This window comes from Microtus oregoni, unplaced genomic scaffold (assembly GCF_018167655.1).
Source record: "Microtus oregoni isolate MIOR12 unplaced genomic scaffold, Mior012 000024F_ref0000369, whole genome shotgun sequence".
Lineage (NCBI taxonomy): Eukaryota > Metazoa > Chordata > Mammalia > Rodentia > Cricetidae > Microtus > Microtus oregoni.
Genome location: NW_024543083.1, coordinates 563,358 through 585,201, shown reverse-complemented (window position 1 = coordinate 585,201; position 21,844 = coordinate 563,358). Strand labels below are relative to the sequence as shown.

General features: G+C 45.0%; 1 protein-coding gene across 2 annotated transcripts in view; it reads left to right on the top strand.

Moving 5' to 3' along the window:
• Positions 1-13,196, top strand: part of Mfhas1 (malignant fibrous histiocytoma amplified sequence 1) — an 80,432-nt gene extending 67,236 nt beyond the window's left edge. Inside the window, exons 3-4 of one of the 2 annotated variants that reach the window (XR_005976281.1) lie at positions 5,237-5,346; positions 10,554-13,196. Coding sequence is in view for 1 of the 2 variants with exons in the window: in XM_041673598.1 (XP_041529532.1) it covers positions 10,554-10,587 (34 nt within the window). In the remaining variant the exon portion in view is untranslated. The remainder of the gene's footprint in view (positions 1-5,236; positions 5,347-10,553) is intronic. The other variant, XM_041673598.1, reaches the window with a different exon arrangement.
• Positions 13,197-21,844: the final 8,648 nt, after the last annotated feature.

Genomic DNA, 21,844 nt, shown 5'->3' with positions numbered 1-21,844 from the left:
ATCTTTGGCAAGACTAATTTTTTTTAGTACAGAGACCAGGATAAATGCTCATTCTCATGACTCTGGATAAGAGCCTGTGCCTATGGGATGAAGTTTGAAGCATCCACACACCCCAGCCGTGAGCACAAAACAAGAGCGAATATGCAGGCTAGGCCACGCCCACCGGAATGTCGGAAGCATGATAACTGGCAGTGTGTCCTAAACCACAGATAGCAATCAGAGGGGCAGCCACTGAGTCATGTGGTTTTGACCTAAGCCTGAGGCTTGGTGTCCCAGCACGACCATCAACCCAAGACTGAGCCCTGCCCTTGCAGCTCCAGGCAGTGAAGTAGCTCACACAATAAGTGATCCCTTCCTCTATAGCAGCCCATAAAATATAGGCAGATGGGCAAGACCGGACTGTCCTCAGCAGGCACATGCATCAGAATGTCCAGAGACAGTAGTCAGGTGTGCCTCTCTGAAGAGACACTGGAGTCACTGGGTCGGTTCTAAAGTATGTTTGTTGGACTTTGTCTCCTTGGTTCTCTGCCCCTCTAAGGATGGCCTTTCAGCCAAGAGACCTTTGCTTTCCCCATTGAACCTTTGTACAGTCAACCCCAAAGAAGAACCTGGTATATGCAACAGTGTTGTCAGCCACTCTTGGCTGAGGTGATATTCTCTTCCTGTCAATAAAGGATAAAGAGTCCTGGAAAGTATGTTCCTTGATATGTTGGGACAACAGGTGCTAACCAGAACAATCCCGGATACCAGAATAAACCCCTGCTCTCTGTCCTTGACTTTGGTCTTTTAATGCTTTGAAGGAAGTCTCTCCAAGCCTTTATTTGTCCAATTTCCTTGCTCCTAGGGTATCAGAGACTTGGGATTTAATGGCCTTCAGCCATATGTGAAATTGTGATAGAGTAGAGTTTACAAACAGAAAAGAATCAATGGTGGCTATTTAGTGCCGCCTTATGAATCCCATCTTATCTGTTTCTTAGGAAACTTTCCAGGTGTAAACTTTTAAAAACAACAACAAAGCCGGGTGTGTGTGTAGAGAGGACTCTGCAGTGCCGTTGCGTTAAGAGTGCTAACTGCTCTTGGAGAGGAGCCAAGATTGATTCCCAGCACCCACATGGCATGGCTTATGCCAGCACGTAACTCCAGCTCCCAGGTCTCCTCTAGCCTCTGCACCCGCACCCACGTACCCACACTCAGACACACACACACACACACACACACACACACACACAACAATTAAAAAAACAACAAAAATTTCCAGGCATTTTCTCCTATGAAAGAGAGGTGGAAAGTAAGGAGTAAATAGTAGGTTTGGGGGTTGAGGACTCAGAGTAGGTCTTCGCTTGAGGGCTCATTCTCCACGAGGCTTACCGCTGTGACTTGTTTTGGTAGTGGGTGATTGAGACCTCTCCCAGCATTCCATTGAGAAGAGGTTTCAGGAATGGAGGAGATGCTATTGCTCCCCGTGCCCTTCTTGCTCTGGGGGAGAAATAGGTACCTGGAGACGTCTTGTGCACTTTGCTAGTCTGCTCAAATGTGAATTATTTCCACACTTTGGAAGTATGCTGGTGAAGGATCCCTTTACAGTCATGGAGTCATGATTGTGGTCACATGGGATGGCCAGGAATCTGATAGCAGAAGTGCTCAAAGACACAAACAAACAATAACCGTCCTCGACATGAAGTGTGTCAGACAGTTCGAAAGCCCTGTTGATGTCTAACTTACACTGGTGTGTTTTAAGTGGTGTGACTGCTCCCCTCATCACCGCTGTCTTATTTTAAAGCATCCCCGTCACCCTAAGAATGGCATGCTAACTGCCATAACTTGTGTCTGATCTAATGTGGCACCTTGTTTGTGCAGCCAGCATCTTTAGTATCATTTTCCAGAATGGTGTTGGTGGCTGATGTGTTGGTGTTAAGCAAATTCTTAAATCTGCAATAAGTTCTCACAATCCCTTTGTGACTGGCACATCTCAGTCCTAACAGAATGCAGTAATTGACTAGCACCATGTATCTCTCCCAGCCTCTTGTTTCCTGGGTGATGAAGGAGAGGTTGAGTGGCTTGGACAGAGGTGAGGAACTTCCTTCAGAACTTCCTAGTTGTAGCCTCTTGACAGTTCAACACCCAAGCATGCTATCCCATGGGTGTGAGGAATTGGTGACCACTTGGGGATTGTAACAAAGCCCCACCTCTCTTAGACACCAGAATCAGAAGGTACTCAAGTCCTCGTATAACGTGGCACAAGCTGGGCTGTGGTGCTTGCCTATAATCCTGACACTCGGGAGGATGTTGAGTTCTAGACCAGCCTGAGCTACATGGTAAGACCCTGTCTTTGAAAAAAAAAATACCTTATTAATTAAATAAAATGACGTAAAACTTGTATGTACTTTCTGCATACCCTCCTGTATACTTTATATCACCCCTAGATGACGTTGATACACTAGAAGTGCTGTAATTGTTCCATCAGATAATGCAGAGACTAATGGCAATGGAAAGTGTATGGCTCCATGCACCAGTGTTTACAGTCTGCCATTTGTTTCATCTGAGGATGCAGTCTCAAGATGGCCTGGCAGGAGGAGGCTGAGTGGACTTGCGGTGGGAACAGTAGAGAGAAAATAGAAGGTTGATTGCTTCATACTCTGAAAGCTATTTACTTTGGACGATTTCATATGGACATATATTTTAATGATCCACCACTCCTTCCCCTAGTTGCTCAGATCCATTCACCAGTTCCTCCCAACCTCATGTCCTCGTGTTTGTTGTTTGTTTGAAATAATCCACTAAGTCCACTCTGTGCTGCCCATGTAATCGTAGGTTGGGAGGCCATCTGCTAGGATTACAGCCTCACAGAAAACCGACTCTCCCCCAAAAGCCATCAGCTGTCAGTACCTTCTCACCTTAACGGGTGGAGGATTGAGAATTTATTCGGAATTACCCTACACAGGGGATAATGTTCTTCCTAGAAGCCATAGGATGCCAAAGAAAAAGCCCAGTGCCAGATGAAGGATACCTCCATGGAGTTGTTGGCTGAAGTGTCATGGTGATACCCCAGAAGAATGCAGGCTATTGCCATTGTCTCTTGGTTACTCACCTGAACTTGACATTATGACCCTACTGCTGAAAATACCATGTCCTTTGATCACAGGATGTGGAAAACTCAAGTTGGTACTATTCAGGAAGCTTCTTCCTGCTGATTGGCTTTCATCAACTATCTTACCCACCAATAAACTCTGTGAGCTACTGTGAACGGCCAGCACAGCAGAGTAGGCTCATGGATGCCCTAGAGGCATGACTGTTTAGTGGGTAACCAACTCTTTTCTGATTAGATTTAAAGCCCACTCCACAGGAAGAAACACATGCCTGCTACTATAAATCTAGCCAAGAACCTAAGGGTAAGCCTACTACTACTGTTTTGTAAAGGGACCTAGTAGCACGCTGCACTCTAAATTCTTACTTCTATACCTGTAGATTGGTATGGCTCTCAGACCTCATCGGAGAAGTATCTCGGTGTGGTAGATGGCAGCTAGTGCCGAAACTCACATCTGGTCAAGATGCAGAGAATAAATGTCTTCTGAGTGATCTGATACAAATGGGACTTCTATGTCAAATTCCTGCCCGCCATGCTTAGGGACTGTTGTAGGAAGGGGTCCCAATGATTGTAAGAGCCAGAGATTGGGGTAACCAGAACAAAACAAGGTGTTCCAGAGAGAGAGTTTTGAAATGCATATCTCAGCTCTGCCCTCTTTTGTCACCTTCTGGACAAGAAAGACTCCTATACTCTGTGATCTCCCAACTTCTGCAGTCACCTGCACAAGCTGGTCAACATTCCAGAATCTGTTGCACTTTTGTTTGTGAATTTTTGCAGTCTCTTTTCTGATTGAAACCCTTAATGTAGCCTGCGGGTGTGTGAGCTTCTGGGCAAACTGTAGATACCCAGCCAGTCTTCGTTTTCAGGTGTCCTGCGCCTGAATATTCTTCTTGTTTTCTTTCCGAGGAAATTCTGACCAGTGTCCTCCTCCACTAACCAAACTAACTGTGTGTACTCTGTTATAAACAAACCCTAATTTTCCTGTGAAAACCAGAAAGAATTTAACAGGCTAGCCAAAAAAAAACCAACAAAACCCAAACCATTTACCTCCCAGTATACTGGCATACCACACATGTTCTTTTGTGTGGTTCCTTCAGTGGGCTGATCCTGGAACATGCAGGATGTATGAATGTCTGTTTTTTATTTCTTAATAGTTGACCTTTCTCTTGTGGTGGTATCGTGTCTGTGTGCTCCATCACCTGGGAAGAGGTGGAAGTTCATAGAAAATAAAGAAGTTAGTTCTAAGGGGCTGGAGAGATGGCTCAGTGGTAAAGAGCACTGACTGCTCTTGTAGAGGTCCTGAGTTCAATTCCCAGCAACCACATGTTGGCTCACAACCATCTGTAATGAGATCTGGTGCCCTCTTCTGGCCTGCAGGCATACATGCCGGCAAAACTGTATGCATAATAAATAAATCTTTATTTAAAAAAAGAAAGTTCTGACTTAGGCAGATGGTGTGTTAATGGAATTAACAAGAATGTTCTTTGTGGCTTAAAAGTGTTTAGCTAAGCATTTGCACTTTCCAGAGTGGATTAACAATAGAGGGCAGAGCTGAGGTATGCATTGCAAACTTCAGTTGTTCTGACAAACCTTGCTGATTGCCTGTGTACAGTAGAGTTCACATCTCAGCGAGAGTCCAGTAGATGCCAGTTTCTTGCTATTCTAAATATTCTGAAAAGCAGTGATTGCTTCATTACAGGAAATTCTGCAGTGACATTGTTATGACATAAGGATATTTAAGAGCCACTGAAATACCCTTTTATATATACAATCGGGCGAAGACTGTGGCCTTTAGCTCATCAAATAATTAGGCAAGAATTTTAAAGTCTCCCTCGTTTAGTTAATATGGATCTGCAAACATTTTAAGGAGAAATGGAATGATCTGAATTTGGCTTTATCACAATGGACCATATTCATTGACCACAGAATTTTAAACAGAAAGTGGGGGTGGGGGGTTCTGGTATTTACAGTTACGTGTGGAGGTTGCCTGTCTGGAGGCTCTCTGATGATTTGATTTATTTATTTTGTCCTTGGCAAGGAGGGACAAGCTCATGGCCTGGCTGCCTTTCCTGGCTGGGAGGAACTGTATTTCTTGAATTCTGTAGTCTCCCGTCAGCCACATTGATCCTGGAATTCTCCCTCTCTGCTTAGGTATCTCCACACTTTGTTGGACAATTAAGTGGAAAGGATAGTGCTTCTTTCCCTCTGCCACCATTTTTACTGTACCCAATCTGTGGCTTTAGGAGCACCAAGTTTTAAGGGTAAGTCTCTGGGAATCACAGAGTCTCTGGAATGGGTACGGCCATAAGAACCTGGAGCACGTAGGGAGGAAATGGGGTGGTTGGGGTTGAAGGAGCATCCGTAGGGCAGAGAGTCCAAGACACTCGTGTATAGCCTCACTCATGCTTGGGACAGAGAAGTAGCAAAATGCTTCAGTCTTGCTTGACTTCAAATATTATGATGAGTCAGGAATCTTAGATCTATGTTGGGGAAAAATGTGTGTGTGTGTGTGTGTGTGTGTGTGTGTGTGTGTAATTTCCTTATTGTACAGTCTACAGTAACACCAGGAAGAGAGCAAGTTGGTTAACACCTCATGTAACTTTGTAAAAACAATATTTATTTTTCTCAAGTTTGAGCTTTGGGGTTCCACTGCACTATCTTGAATCTCCATTCCTCCCTCTGTCTCTCTCTCCTCCTCCCTTTCTCCTTCCCTCCCTTTCTCTCCCTCCCTCATTTCTCTCATTCCTCTCTCTCTTTCTTTCTCTCTCTCTCCCTTTCCTTCCTTCTTTCCTTCCTCCCTCCCTTCCTTCCTTTCTGTTAACTTTAGGCAGTCTTGCTGTATATATAGTCCAGATTAGTCTATAATTTGCCTTCTCCTGCCTATGCCTCCTGAGTGCTTGGATTACCCACATGGACCACCCAGCCTGGCTACTGAGTCTTTGCTGTTTTTTAAGTACTGCGATGTTAGACATCTGTAAAATGTAGATTGCGTAGGTACTTATTTCATGAGGGTGTCTCGTGAGACAGGCAATTTTAAACACAGCATTTGATATAATTATAGAGAGCAAATATATGCTCAATAAATACACCTCCTGTTGTATATGTAGTATATACTGGATGACTTAGACAGTAAAAACAATAAACCAAATGTTTCTATAATGTGGGTATTATGGTAAAAATTTATTATTACCATATTATATATTACACTTATTAATTAAAAGGTCTGCCTGGAAAAGGTTAATGTGTATGCTGGTGAGGTAAGTGAGAATATTGGCTTCCCTTCCCCATTGCCAAGGGAGAACAAATGAAGATTTGTTTATAGGGTGTCTCCGGTGCCTACCCCTGATCTCATAAAATGGAGGTGCTGGTGTGTTGTGCTGTCTTTTCATATTGTAGTCACTAACACCCATAACACTGGTCCATTTAATGATCCTGTAAGGCATATAAAGCAGAGAATGCTGTGTCCCACCCAACAGTGCTTCCCCCCAACCCCAGTTACTGAGTGCATGGGCATTCCATGCGCCTCCAGGCCACCCAAGGCTTCAGTGCTATTTTCACAGTGCCGGATGCTCTCATTTCTGTGTCTATTTTAAGATGCAGTGTGTTCGCATTCTGAAGGATAATAAGGCCACGGACCAGCAGAGAAGGGGGCAAGCCACACAGGGAAGCATGGGCTTGCTCGTGGGACAGACATAGGAGGAACTATAGGCAACGGCCTTGATTTCCCAGGCAAGGTGGGCATGTAAGTATAGGTTTGGCTGGTGTGGATACAGAGGCTGTTGCTAGTGTCTGTTGTCAGGCCCTGGAATGATGAGGGCAGGACAGTGAACCAGACGGGGAAAGCCAATAACAGAAGTGGGTGGGCTCTGAATTGTGACCTGGCTAGTTTAGGCGTGGAAGACAACCCTAGAAGGCAAGTTCATTATGGTCTCTAGGAAATAGATTCCTCCAGGGGGGAACCAGTTCCACCAAGATCAAGGCCCTGTACACATATCTCGAAACACAGAAAATAAAGACACAATAATTCATACTATAGCTTCACTTTCAACCTAGAAAACCAAAGATTTCAAACCATCATTTCTTTTTGCATCCAGAGTTGGGACAGGTGCTCCAGTCTAGGAGTCTAGTTCTAAGCCCCAGTAGAGCCTTCTCGACTTTTCACTTCATGGACCAGCATCCTCTCTGGCAGCCCCTTGAGTGACCTGTGGGCTTCATGGGGAACCGAATCCACTCCCTTCTTCTCCCAGAATGCTCCATCTCTTCATTTCTGTCCCTGGTGATGGTAGAGTTTTGTACCTGTCTATTCATGCTAGGACCTATATAATCTGTCACCTGTGACCATATCAGTGTGTCTTGACATGTGTGAGTCTTTTTGTTAGCTCTGTGATTTCCTCTTACTCCATATCCGCCAAGATTCCTGTCAATGAGACTCAACCTATCAAATCTTCATGTCCTTCAAACTGGTACTTTTTAAAAAGATTTATTTCTTTTCTTTTATGCATGTGTGTGTTTTGCCTACATGTATGTCTATATACCACATGTGTGTCTGGTTCCCTTGAGGGCCAGAAGGTCTTGGATTCCCTAGAACTGGAGTTACAGACAGCTGTGAGCCGCCATGTAGGTGACAGTTAATTGAACCAGGGTGTTCTGTCTGGAAGAGCAGCTGGAGCTCTTATCCACTGAGACATCTCTTTTCAGGTCCCTCTCCAATGTTTATCTTTTAATGTCAGTGCCTACCACATATCTCCCTTTTTAAAAGTCTGAAGTAACTCCCGGTGATTTTAGGCTCAAGTTCAAAGTGCCAGGCATGGCTCACAAGGCTCTTCACTGTCGATCTCTTTGCTTACTTAAGAGGTAGCACCTTACTTGAGGGGCAGTTGATCATGGTGGACCCTGGCTAGCTCTCAGCCCTCAGCTAGCTGTCACCTTGCTACCTTACCAATGAGAGTCCATTGCCCGTGAGCCAAGGGTGTGTATCTTCTTTCCAGGGAGGCCATTCTCAACATTTCTAACTCTTAATCAAGTATTTTGTCCTGCACACTTCCTTGATGTTTTTATGCTATTTAATACTATACTATCATAGGAAGGAGCTCACAGTATCTTAACTACTTTTTTTTCCTGTAGCCGTTCTCCCATCTTATTCTTTATTTGTGTAGCTCTGTTGAGTGTTTGCACCCTAGTGGGCATTGTGGCAAGTGTAGGGGAAATAACCTGCCCCTCAGAATCACAGAGTCGGAATCAAAGAAGTAGCCAGACAAAGGCATGCCAGTGCCAGATTGAAAGAGAAATCTATCTGATGGAAGGTTCTAAACAGCAGGAACCATAGCAGAAAAAAACAAAACAGGTAAAGGTCCAGAAAGTGACATTTGGGGTGGACCTTGAAGGACTGAGGTGGCTCATTGAGATGAGAAAGCAGTAACGTAGAGAAGGTTGGGAATTTGATGGATGAAAAGTGTGATTGCTGTGTCCTGGGTTCTTTTCCCGTTACCATGATACAATACCCTGACCAAAGCATCTTAAGGGAGAAATGGTTTATTGTGACTCACGGTTCAAGAGACAGTTCATCATGAAGGGGAAGTGAATGCAGCAGGATCTTAAAGCTGACAGTCAACAGCATCCACAGTCAAGAAACAGAAAGCTTGGCCAGGCAGGGGTGGCTCATGCCTTTAATCCCCTCATCCCATCACTTGGGAGGCAGAAGCAGGAGCATCTGAGTTTGAGGCCAGCCAGGTCTATTAGAGTGAGTTCCAGGACAACCATAGCTACACAGATAAACCCTGTCTCAAAAAAAAAAGAAAAAGAAAAAAGAAAAAGAAAAGAAAGAAGGGAAGGGAGAGAGGGAGGGACAGAGGGAGGAAGGAAGGAAGGAAGGAAGGAAGGAAAAGAAAGAAAGGCAGCAAGGCAGCGAGAGCTACTCAGTTCTCTGCTTACCTTGACCAGAATCCAGCCAGGGAATGGTCCCACCCACAGTGGGCGGGTCTTCTCACCCCCCGCCCCCGCCCCCGCCCCCTCCAGTCACTGTAAGCAAGATAATCACCTCCAGGCCCTTCTCTCTGGTGATTCTAGATTCTGCCAAGTTGACATTAACACAGTTAACCATCAGAATGTGGGAAATACCGCTCATGCTAACGGTGGAATGTTCCCTGGAGCAGCCTCGGTTAGGTGATCTTGTGTTTCTCAGACTTCCACGTGGCTCTGGGGAGCAGAGGGCAGACACAACTGTCTGCATTTCTGGAAGTTCATTGTGTTCACCGAGGAAAAATAATTACTACCCCGTGAACCGAGAGCTGGTAGCCACACCACTCCCTTAACTGCCTGAGTGAGACGTGGGTTTTTACATGGCCATCCTCTTCCAGTTAGATGTATCATATTCTTACTGGAATTTGAGACAGTTTCAGAACCTTCCCTGCCAGGAGTTTATTATATTACTAGGTTTTTGTACACTTTCTTATGACTGAGAGCCAAAGAAACATGAAACTCTTCAGGGCCCCAGAGTGCCAACCTCTCTTGTATCCATCAAGCACACATTGGAATCTTGCTTGTCCTATAACAAAGCTTAGCTATACCATTACCCTTGGGCATCTCACCCAGGACCTGGTGGGATTGGTAAAATATTGAGAAACTGAGCCACGCTATACTACAAGGAAAAGTACATTCCTGGTAGGTGAGTAATAAGCAGAGGCTTCTGGTTTTGGTGCTTTTGATATGAAGATTGATTAAGCTTATTCTTGTTTGGCTGCAAGGGCACATTAGACAGATAGCAAGTTACTAGCCTCTGAAATAAAGCAGCATTGAGAGAGATGGAGGCCCGGAGCAGACCAGAGCCCCTTTGCTTCCATTGTCTTTGTATGCCATTAAGTGTCATTAAAACACTTGGAAAATCCATGGCACAGCACTGTAGAAAGCGAGAATAAAAGCTGCAGCTCTCTGACCCCACTCCCCCCCCCCCCCGTTTCAATCAAATGCCACTGTTCAGTTGGCTGAGAATGCAGCAGAGTTTTCATCCCAGGCTCAACCACCCCAGATTTCTACTGACACCCTTGCTTGTAACACTCTAAATAAAAGCGTGCTTAATGGTGGTAGACAGCTATGCTCAGGTTGAGGCATGCATTTCTGAGCCTGGAGGGATTGTTTATGCTTCCGTGTGTGTTTACTGAGAGGCTGTGCTTGTTCATTAGGAAGCTAGTTCATCTCTGATGTTCCACTCAGGTAAGTGGTCGTAGCCATTAACGTCCATCCCCCTTTATGGCTGACAAAAACCACACTTAGCATCACGGACAACATTCGACTCATCTAACTGCTACAGGGATTGCTTGCTTGGTGGGTCATCAGGACATCTTCGTGATCACAGAGAGTTCTAGAAGCAGAGCTGGGAACCTGTACAGACTCGTTTAAGTTGTCTCTCTCTTTCCTTATAATCGAGACCGCTGTTCTCTCTCTTGTCTCTTTGCCTTCTCATCCCATCTAGGAAGAACGTTGGTGAAAAGCACAGAAACCAGTGACATTCGTGGCTGTGGAATTTCCATGGAGCAAGCAGAGCATGGGAACTGACTGGGACATCTCTTGCCCCTGGCGAGCCCGCCGAGCTCCCAAGCGCCTTTGGGACCCAGGGTGAATCCATGCACTGGGTGCTTGCAGAGGACCCTTGGAGGGGCTGGAGGGGGCTGGGAAGATGGGGGCGAACATGGAGCAAATGTTTCACAACCTGAACCTCAGAACTGTGACCCTCCAAGGACAGCGCTACTTGAAGGAAAGAAAAACAAAATGTTGAATGGCTTCTCAGGGATTTTGTTTTCCGTGCACACATAAGCCATAGCTCCAGTCCTGGTGGCAGTATTTCAAGCACTCAGATTTCAGTTCTGTTCAATGTGAAGGAGGGATCGACTGACGTTCATTGTTGTTCCGTCACTAGTGTAAAATATGTATATGTTAATCTTTATTTTTATAATATGCAAATGCATTTAAATTTATACAGTTTGGACGCCTCTAGCATTAGTTAACACTGGGTGCAATATTCTGCATGAGAACTGTGCCAAGATGGGGCTGATGTCTTCTTTTAGTGTTAGACTTTTTGTTCTCTCATCAATCACCCTTTAGCCAGAACGGGAAAGCTACCCTCTTCCGGTTAGTTCATGGATGGATTCAGTGTTGCTTCCTAGAGCTCTCTAGTGATCCCCAGGCACATCCAGCCCACGGAGACAGAGTCCCCTCCCATCTTTTCATCATGCGCCAATACCTGTTCGTCAGTGGGCGTGGTGGTAAAGATCCCTACACATCCCCACTGCTGGGGCAGAGGGAGGCATTCCTAGGGGCCAAATGAGGTGGAGGCTCCATGAAAATCTGATTCTTGGAACAATTTGAGATAATCTGAGGTCAGTTCTCAATCTCTCAACTATTCTACTGTTCTGCACCCTTCCCCGCCCCCACCTTCCCACCCTCTCACCCCCACCGGAACAGTGTGCATGATTTAGCCGAGCCTTGTGTGAGTCCACCTCTGCCCGTGGACCTCCCGGTAGGAGCAGGCTTCCACAGAACTCCGTCTCTCATTGGCTGTTTATTCATTCGGAGTCTCGTGGAGGACATCCGCTGCCAAGATCTAGTAAAGCCCTTGTTTTGAAGTCTCTGGGAGGTAAACACTTAAAAACAAACCCCACGAATCACTCTCTCGTGTGCTCCTACTTGGGGCCAAACAGCATATGCTACAGTAGTGATACCACATTCTCTGAATAACGGAAAGGTTTCTGTTTACATCTACGGCCTCCGTGTGTTGACAGGAAGCATGTAAAACCAACTTCCCGGCGAGAAAAGCAAGTCAGCTGGGTGTACTCTCTCCCTTGTTTATAAAGTTTCGCCTCTTGGAATGCCACAGCACATGCAGTCACCACGAATCTTTAAGGGAAGTGCAAGCAGGCGGCTACACTGTGAGAGATTACCAGCCGGTTTGTATAGAATCTGTCCCGGTGACTTCCCCGCCCCCGGAGCCTGTTCCACAAAGGCAATTGCTTGGAAATCAGAATTGAATGGGAATCCTCTTTTTGTGTTTTGAATATTTGACTTTGACAAGTCTAGTTTAAGATTTCCTTTTCCTTTTTGAACACAGTCGCAGGACGAATCAGAATTTGGTTGATTTTTTTTTTGTCACAGTTCTCGTGTGTGTGTGTGTGTGTGTGTGTGTGTGTGTGTGTAAACCGAAGGGTTATCATTCTGTTGCTTTACGGACCACAGAATTATTTGGGCGATAGATTCGGTTGTTTTTGTTTTTTTAATTGGCACCAGTCAGTTCTGACACCATCAAATCAAGAAACTTTGACCAGTCTTATAATGCCACGTATGACTTTGGGTTTACTCCCCAGAGGGCCACGTTAAATAAAACTAAGGTTCCTTGGGGGAGCCCACCCTGCAATTGGTTGTTGTTTTCATAAACACAGATGCCCATGCTCTGAATATCTGCTACTTCTTTCGACAAATGATGTTTTGTGTTGTCATCTGAACCCTTGAGAAGCGGTGTAGATGAGGGAACCTTGGTTGTCACGTGTGTGTGGCCGGGGTGGACATGATCAGAGGGTCATGTGCCTGAAAAAGCTCCAGCAAAGCCCGAGAACTAGCCTCAGTGTGTGGGGGGAGGGTTGGAGAAACAGAAACCACTCCACTAAGAGGAATTCCAGGAAATTCTGTTTCCTCTTTTCAACACCTGGGAAGACTCAGCGGCCAGCAGCTGAGGGGCCTTTCACTAAGCACAAGAGGCATGGTTCTACCTGAGGAGCCCCTTGCCTGTCAAATACTCTCCAAGTTTGTTATGGTTTCTATTCCTACAACTATAGTGGTAGCAAAACCACTTCCCGGGATTGTAAAAGTGCTGCCAGAATAAATGTTTTCCCCCTTCTAAGGAAAAAAACAAACAAACAAACAAACAAAAAACCAGACAGTGCTCATATTTGACATGTGCACTGGACTCTTGAATGAATAAAGAGGAAGGGCTTGATGTGATCCCAATGGAGTGTGCTTTTTCATGCTGAAGTCTGTGGATCGTGGTTGTGGTTTCCCTGTTCATTGTCCTGACAGGGCAGAAATTAAAAAAAAAAAATCAATAAAAATACAATGAAATGTTAAAGCCATGGCAGCTCCAGAGTTTATTTCTGGGTTGGGTTGGGTTGGTGTTTCAGTTTTATTGGTTAAAGAGAATAACAGCTTTCTATTGTGAGCTCCAATTTGGGCGATGGGGAGCGGGGCTAGCTGTTTTTGTCTATTTGGGGCTTGGATTCCCAGAGGCAAAAAACTGAAAGAGCCACTATTTTAAATTTGTTGTGTTCCGTTTATTGATTTGGGAATGTGTGTGGGCATGTGTTTGCCACAGCATACATGTGGAAGTCAACAGGAAACTGGAGGGTCGGCTTACTCCGTCAACCATCTAGGTCACGGAGATCAAACTCAGGTGGGCAGCCTTGGTGCCAGGTGCCTTTGCCCACTGAGCCTTCCCTCTGGCCCAAGAGTCCCTTAAAACTCTGCCTCTGGAACATTGGTTCTGTCTTTTGGGACTGGCGCCTGCTTCCAGGACCTTGTACCCACCAGGCAAGTGCTCTGCCCCTCAACCACATCCCAAACCCAGCACCATCTGTCCGTTAAGTCAGATTCTTTTATGTCACGAACCATTATGCTTCCAAACATATTGACGTGAGATTGGTTCGAAAGTTCCCATCCCCCAATCTTCCTTTTTAAGGCTCATCACAGGAGGCATAGCTTGTAAATACTGTCTAGGATCACCCTGAAAGGTTGGAATTACAGGCCCCTTAGGGCCTGTCCAGAAGCAGCATCCCCGTTTGCCTGTTTGTTTTAAAGTAGATAAAAGATAACGGAAAGAAAAATGCATGAAAACTAGACAAGTCCCAAGCTGTGTGCACAGACGCAGGGCACAGGACCAGCTCAGACCAGAATGCTGGAAAAAAAAGTTCTGAGATTTTTCTAAAAACCTCCGAAAAGGAAGGTGAGGCTATTGGGTGCCCTGGTTTAAATATTACCTCTCTAGTGAAATGTTTGAAAGCACCTGCGGTGGAAACAAGAGGCCCGCTTCTGGTAGAATGGCTCGCCCTTACAGCTGAGCCCAGGTAAGTTCTGACAGCCATCCCTACCGCTGCCTGCCTGCTTCTGCCCGCGAGAGCAGAATTTGAACATATGTCAACACTTGCGCCTGGATTTTATCAAGACACTTTGAGTTCTTTAAGCTTGCTCAGCAAGTCACACAGCAAAGAAGGTGTCGGTGGTAACAATGAGAAATGCATTAGTCCTCGCAGCTGACGGTCCCTCCAGGGACTGTTTCCTCATCTCAGCCAGAGCTTTCTGGAGTAGGCACCAACTTCACACAACTCCAAATCCATACTACCTGTAACATGCAAGGAGACAATGTCTGCTGAATCCCAGTGCCAAGGGTCCCTGTGCCCATTCCTGCTGATGTCACCTAGTGTTATCACCCAGTGTGGTAGGGCTGAGGGAATCTATTGTGCTGTGTGGGAAGGGGCTGTGTGTGTGTGTGGCTGAAGTGGAAGTGGGGGTAAAAGGGGCCTTTAGAAAGCAAATGAAATTATCTGGGTTAGCATGAGAAACTTCACCTGCTAATAGAACCTCATTTAACCACGTGTAAACTCTTTCGGGAAGGAAATAGCATTTGTTTGTATATACAAACATTCGTTTTTAGTGAAATGAAGATCATTCTAAACACTGAGCCCGAAAAGCCTGGAGTTGGCAGAGAACACCCCAAAACCAAGTTCTCGGCGCAAACATTTATTTAACCCAGAGGAACAAAGGGCAAGGAATAAGGGACAAAGACTGGAGACAGAGGAAGAGAAAGAAGGGAAAAGGAACAGGAGTGGGGGGAGAAAGGGCTATTTGCCCTCAGGGACAAAGGACTGCCTCTGGGAAGAGAGGAAACAGGTGGTCCATAGCCAACTGTTTATAAAGGGGGAAAAGGAAGCCTCGTGTTAGGACGAGGTGTTTAATTTTGAGTAGACTTCAGTACTTTGATAGCTGGACCTTGGTCATCAGCCTCAGGAGGAGGAAGTGGCCAAATAAGGGAAAACACCTTGCTGACAACTTTAGAAACATAACCTAGTGGTTTTTGGCAAAGCAGAGGGAATGGGGGTGAAGGCCATGTCTATCAGAGCCATGTTTGCCATGCTCAGGCTGCTCCACCCTTCAGAACCCTTCTTTTCCAAACTGGTCCTTGGAACATCTGATTTCCTCATTGCTAACACATGCTTCATCATGGGCTCCAAGATCCAGACACTTTAAAACATGTTGTGTAAAGTAAATGAGTCTTTGCTGCGGGATTCTGAGAACCTTCTAGATACTAATACAAAGCATAATAGTATACATTATAGACCAGAGTGTGCTTTTGGGTATGGGAGGAAGCCTTCTAAAATGGTGTGTGGACATGACCCGTACCAGCCAACGATATCTAGGGGAATGAAATTACTAGAATGAATGTCAGTTAGGGGGTTTATTAGATTAATTTACACAGCAGGATCTAGGCAGTCCAAATGTCTGTCTGCACACTAGAATAACAGAAAACCAGGCTGCTGGCTAGCCTGCAGAGTTTGATGTGCTCACAGTCCCACTCTGGCGCTGAAGGCTGGATTCCTGGAGAATTGCTGGTCTCTGCTTCACATTCAGAAGGATAAACACACCAGGCTGAAGCCAAGGCAGGCAAGTAAGTGGCACAGCATTCTTTTGTTTATTTATTTGTTCTTTGTGTCTTTCATATCATGCATCTCCATCCCATTTATTTCGCCATCCCTTTGGATCCACCCTCTGCCCTTGCATCCTTCCCCCAAAAATAAAATCAAGTAAAACGTAAGAGAAAAAAGGGAAAAGAAAGAGAAGGAAAACAGCTTGTCATGAAAGCTGTGGTGTGTCACCGTGAGTCACACAGTAAACCCTTTTATTCATCTCTCTTTACATGCAAGAGTTCATGCAAAGAATCATTGCTCTGGTTCGAGGCCTCTGGTTTCTGCTACACTCTTGATGCTAGGCCCTCAATGGACCTCCTCTTGGTTATCCTGCTGTTGCCCTATGTTGCGGAGATCCTGCAGCTTTGGAGCTGCAGGACCGGTCCCTTCACAGCGACACAGATCTTTGTTGGAACCTCTTGACATCAGTGCTGCCAAAGGAAGGTAACCACTGTGGGAGGGGGTGTGCATTCTCTCAATTAATTTCTCATCAAAATGGCCTCATAGACCCAACCAGAGGTGTGTTTCTGTTGATTCTGAATCTGATTAAGTGGACAAAACGAACCATCCCATATCCCCAAGACCAGTGTGTCTAAAGTGTGGCAGACTTTAATCTGAATGGGTTGGGATGAAGTCACTTCTCTCTCTCATATGTGTGTGTGTGAAAGAGATGGGACAGCTAGGAAGTTGGCCTCCAAGATGCCGCTCAGTCCTGCCTCTGCCATCTATTATGATGTGCCCCAGTTTCCTTGTATAAAAAGCAAAAGGAACTGTCTATGCCACATAGTTATTGAGATTATGCAATGAGATGCTATATGTAAAGTACTTACTACAGTAAATGCTTGTTAAGGATGTTCACGCTTATTCCCTCTCACACAGAGTTTGCTATCGCTGCATAGGAAATAGGCCCCTAGTGCAGCACCCCTCACAGTACCTAACTAGAATTTTTGGCAAGATTTGTTTCCTTTATAATGGCTAATTAGCTATTTGCGCCAATGATAAAAGAGTTTTGTTTCAAAATAGTACATTCAAAGATATACTCTATGTTGGTGCCAAGGGTAGAACTTAGGTCCTCATACATGCTAAACAAGTGTTCTACCACGGGACTGTACCTGGAAACACTTTAGTATAAACCAGAAAGCAAAGGTTATGTGAATGAGTGCAGGTAATACACAGGAATTGGGAAAATACTTGGACCGATTTCCAAAGCTATGTAACTGTTGTGTGCTCGTGTGGATAATACAAGAACAGAGTGGGGGAACCACTGGGCTAAGAAATTTGTCCTGGGTTAGCCCAGCTCACAGAAAGTTCAAGCAGTTTGTCTCCTTGTGTCTAAAAGACTCCAAAAGCTTTTAGAGATATTTCTTGTAGCTTAAAATTTCCAACATAGCCGGGCTGTGGTGGTGCACACCTTTAATCCCAGCACTTGGGAGGCAGAGGCAGGCAGATCTCTGTGAGTTCGAGGCCAGCCTGATCTACAAGAGCTAGTTCCAGGACAGGCTCCAAAACTACAGAGAAACCCTGTCTCAGAAAAAAAGATTTCCAAGAAAAAAAATTCACTAGAAGAACATTCCAGAAGTACATTGTAAAATTCCTTTCCTAAATTAAAGTTTTAAGGTGTGTTTAGTATCTTGACATCCTGTTTTTGTATAGTCAAGGATACCACCACTCTGAAAATGGGAGACGTTTGTTTGATTTGTGGAAGCTAACATTTCTTAAGGAAGATGCCCTACGTATGTCCCATGTCTCTGAGAGTTTTGCTGAAGTAAGAAACTGAACTCACACAATAGACTCATTAGGAAAAAAAAACTTACTAATTGATTTTGTGAGATGGAACAGCACAAATTGCTTGGCTTTATTTTATGCTCAGTGGTTGAGAAATCACAGGATGAAATTACGCTGCATGCAGGCCTCCGTGCATGCCTGGATGCAGATTCCCGCGTGTTCCCGGACTGTGTGGTGCCCTAGGAATTGACAATGCATTGGCTTGTGCCTCTCCCACCGGCAGCTGAGCTGGACTTCCCAGATGGCAGAGGACATTCTTGCCAGCACATTAGGGTGATGAGGAAAACCTGTTTTCAAAGACAAACAGCGAAAACAGCCACTTGGAATCTTCAAAAAATTTTCCCAAGGACATGGGGCATCTGGAGAAACATTTGTTCCGGAAAATGTCGGTTAGGTCTCCTTCCTGGCCCCCTGGTTTACATCCGTGGATTCAGCAGTGAAGCCTGTAAGAGAAATCGAGGAGAGTGAATTTGCATAAGCTCATTTCTCATCATTCCCCACTAAACAATGCAGTGTAGCCGCTGTTTATACCGCGCGTACATATAGCATCAGGTATGAGTAATCTAGAGGCGATTTCAAGCCTGTGGGAGGAGGCGGGCAGGTTAATACGTAACTACTGAGCTGTTTTACCCAAGGCCTGTCCAAGTGAGCGTGCTTAAGCAATCATGGATTTGATATACAAGGGGAACTCTGAAATTCTTCTCCAGGATACTGAAGGATCTATGAACTAAATATTGATAAGAATGATCAGTGTTGCCGTGCGGTGGTGGCGCACGCCTTTAATCCCAGCACTTGGGAGGCAGAGGCAGGCGGATCTCTGTGAGTTCGAGGCCAGCCTGGTCTACAAGAGCTAGTTCCAGGACAGGAACCAAAAAGCTACAGAGAAACCCTGTCTCAAAAATAAAAAAATAAAAAAAAAGAAGAATGATCAGTGTTGACAGCATTTGAGAATACTGTCACCTCCGTTACCATGCTTGTCCCTTAACTCCAAGCTCCCGAACCACATGCTCCCACCCCATTTATCACGGGATTCTGGAAGGTTGGGAAATTGACTTGTGACTTTGTCTCTCATTTCTCCTACTTTGGGCCAAGAATGAAAAATCTTCTACAATGTCCCATTGCTTTTGTTTGTTTTGTTCCCATCACTCTGAGAGAAGGAAAAGGACCCGGTTTGGGGATAAGAACTGGTAACAAATAGATTAATTTAATGGTTTTTAATTTTTCTCCAAGGAAAAGACCTGGACAGGTAGCTTCATTAATATCTATCAGACATTAAAAGAACTATGTGCTGACTTGTTTATGGCAACTTGACACAGCTAGAATTGTCTAAAAGGAACCTCCGTTGTGAAAATGCCTCCATTAGCTCGGGCTGTAACGCATTTTTTTAATTAGTGATTGATGGGGGAGGGTCCAGTCCATTGTGAGTGGTGCTATTTCTGGGAGGGTAGCCCTGGGTTCTGTAAGAAAGCAGGTTGAGCAAGCCATGAGGAGCATGCCAGGAAGCAACACTTCCCATGGCCTTCCCCTGGCCTCTGCATCAGCTTCTGTCTCCAGGTTCCTGCCCCATCTGAGTTCTTGTCCTGACTTCCCTCAGTGGTGAACAGTGTTGCGGAAGTGTAAGCCAAATAAACCCTTTCCTTCCCAAGTTGCTTTGGTCATGGTGTTTTTGTCTTTAAACTAAAGCAAATTATTATAACCCTTAATTTCTTCCAAACTGCTATGTTGGAAAACAACAACAACAAAACAAACAACAAAGACTCCACAAACTATTTCTCATTACACAAAGATCAGCACAGATTTCCACGGCCTCCAAGTGTGCAGGATCGTTCTTCCCATCCAGAAGCTGCAGTCACTTCTGCGGAGTATCTACCAGCTCTCAGCCCATTCGGTTCACTTCCACCACTTTCAACCTGGCCATCACCAGACCCCATAGATTAGGACTCATTTTCCAAAACTGGCACCACCTCAGATGCCATCACCAGCCCCGGGTAGTTTTTCTTGTGCTTCTCACCATAAGTTCTAAGTTAGGGTTCCAAGTGCTGGTGCCTCCGAGAGCCAACTTCTCTACTAATGGACCGCCAAACTGTCCCTTCCTTTATTTTCAGCCAAAATTGTATGGCATGAGCTGAGCATGCCCAGTGGCATTCCTGTCCACCATTTTAACCTTACATTTTTTTCATGCAATCTATTTTTAGCCTATTCTTTCGCTTCCCCCAGCTTTTCCAAGATCAACCCTCCACTCCCTATCCACCCACTCCATGCTCTTTCTCTCTCTTAAAATAAAAACAGAAACAAAAAACTATATATCTATAGATCCGCTTTTTGTGGACTAAGTCCTGAGCATGAGGTCTTCCTTCAAATGTGGTTGATAGACCAGTATCACCTTTCTCCACTTCCAACAGCCATCAATTATAAATATGTTTTTGGTTAGAGGGTGGGACTCTACCCACTTCCTCTTCTCTGTGCTGGACATTTTCCTGGCTTGAATCATGTAGGTTTTGTTCATGCCACCACAACCCCTGTGAGTTTCGTATGTGCATCCACCCTGTTGGGTCTGGAAGACACTGTTTCCTTGGAGTTTTCCATGGCCTGTAGCACTTATGATCTTTCCATCCCCTCTTCTACATAATTCTATGAGCCTTGCGAGGAAGATTGTGATAAAGACATCTCATTTAGGGGTGGGCTGAGCGCTTCCAAGTTTCTCACTCCCTGTACACCATCAGTTGGTGGTCTCTGTTTTAATTACTATCTACTGCATGCAAAAGCTTCTCCAATCAGAGTCGAGCACGGCACTGATCTATGGGTATAGCAATATGTCATTAGGAACATTTTATTGCTATGTTCATTTAGCAGAATAATGGGTTTTCGCCTAGGGTGCATGACCTATCTAGTCTCAGGTTCTTGGCCTCATTAACAGTGTTGGATATGGGTTCCATCCCATGGAACAAGCTTTAAATCCAAATTTAAATTGGTTACTCCCATAATGTTTGTGCCACTGTTTCACCAGTGGGTATATCTTATGGGTAAGTCACTTCTGTAGTTTGAAGTGGGTAAGATCAATGATAACTTTTCGTCTCTGTTAGCATGCATTTTCAAGCACTACGAATGCTAACCAGTAGAGACGAAGCCTCTAGTTGGGCACCAGCTCGATTTCTCCATGATGACATAAGTAACCAGTTATGGGGCCTCACCATCAGGTTTTAAAGGGTAACCAGGAGCATTGGAAATAGCTGTAATGTTTGGGAGTTTCTGTGGGCTCCCTTTAGCTAATGATTCAACAAGATGTAACCCGTTTCTGCTACTGGTGATTTCTATTTGATTGGATATAATGTCTAGTTGGTTATTCTCTCCCCTATTAATATGATAACTCCTTTTAAATTACTTTTATATATGCACATATTCTTAGGAATCCTTTACAGTAGTTGAAACATGTATTCTACGATCTTGAGCTAAGTGTGCCCATAAATATGCCTGTCTATCTTTCCTTCTTAAGTTAGACCTTAATTTAAACTGAAGAAAGACCTTAAAATAAACTGGGCATGCTCAGAAGGGTAACCCACAAGTAAATCACTTCTCCCTATGAATATGTATAGGTTATCTGATTAACTACCCCTCCCCCCATGCTTCCTTATTTCAAGGAAGAACATTGCTTTAGAAATGACTTTAATAGTTTCCTTATTGCAGCAAGTGACATAGCTTTTGTTAGTATTCAAGCATCTGGACGGCCTGACCTTGGGGTACACATCCTCAGCTTTAGCCACTAAGAGCACCTCCAGTGTGCATTCATTGTGTTCCCCTTTAAAAGGGCCCTGCCCACCTCCCATCCCTCCCTCTTTCTCTCTGTCTCCCTTTGTGTCTCTCTCCTTCCCTCCCCTCCCCTCCCCTCCCTTCCCCTCTTTTCTCTTCTCTTCAGCTACTCTTTTCCCCAGAGGCCTGTCTCCCCTCTCCCCTTCCCCCTTTTTCCCATTCACTTTCCCCCAATTAAAAAAAAAAAGCCTCCACCTGCGCTTTGTCCCATGGTGTCTTTTCTAGCCTACTGCTTTTTCTAAATTACAACATTGGTTCCCTGACTCGGCAAGGCTCTTTTGGTGCTTCCTCCTGCCCAAGGACAGTCTGAGGCACGCCCAGATCCTGGAATCCAGTCCTTGTACAATAGACTTGCTTCTTCTGGTCCCTTCTTGAGGGTCCCTCTATCCCAAATCGGCACCGTTAGTGAGCCCCTCCCTTTCCCCTACCTCTGGCTATTTCCTGAGTG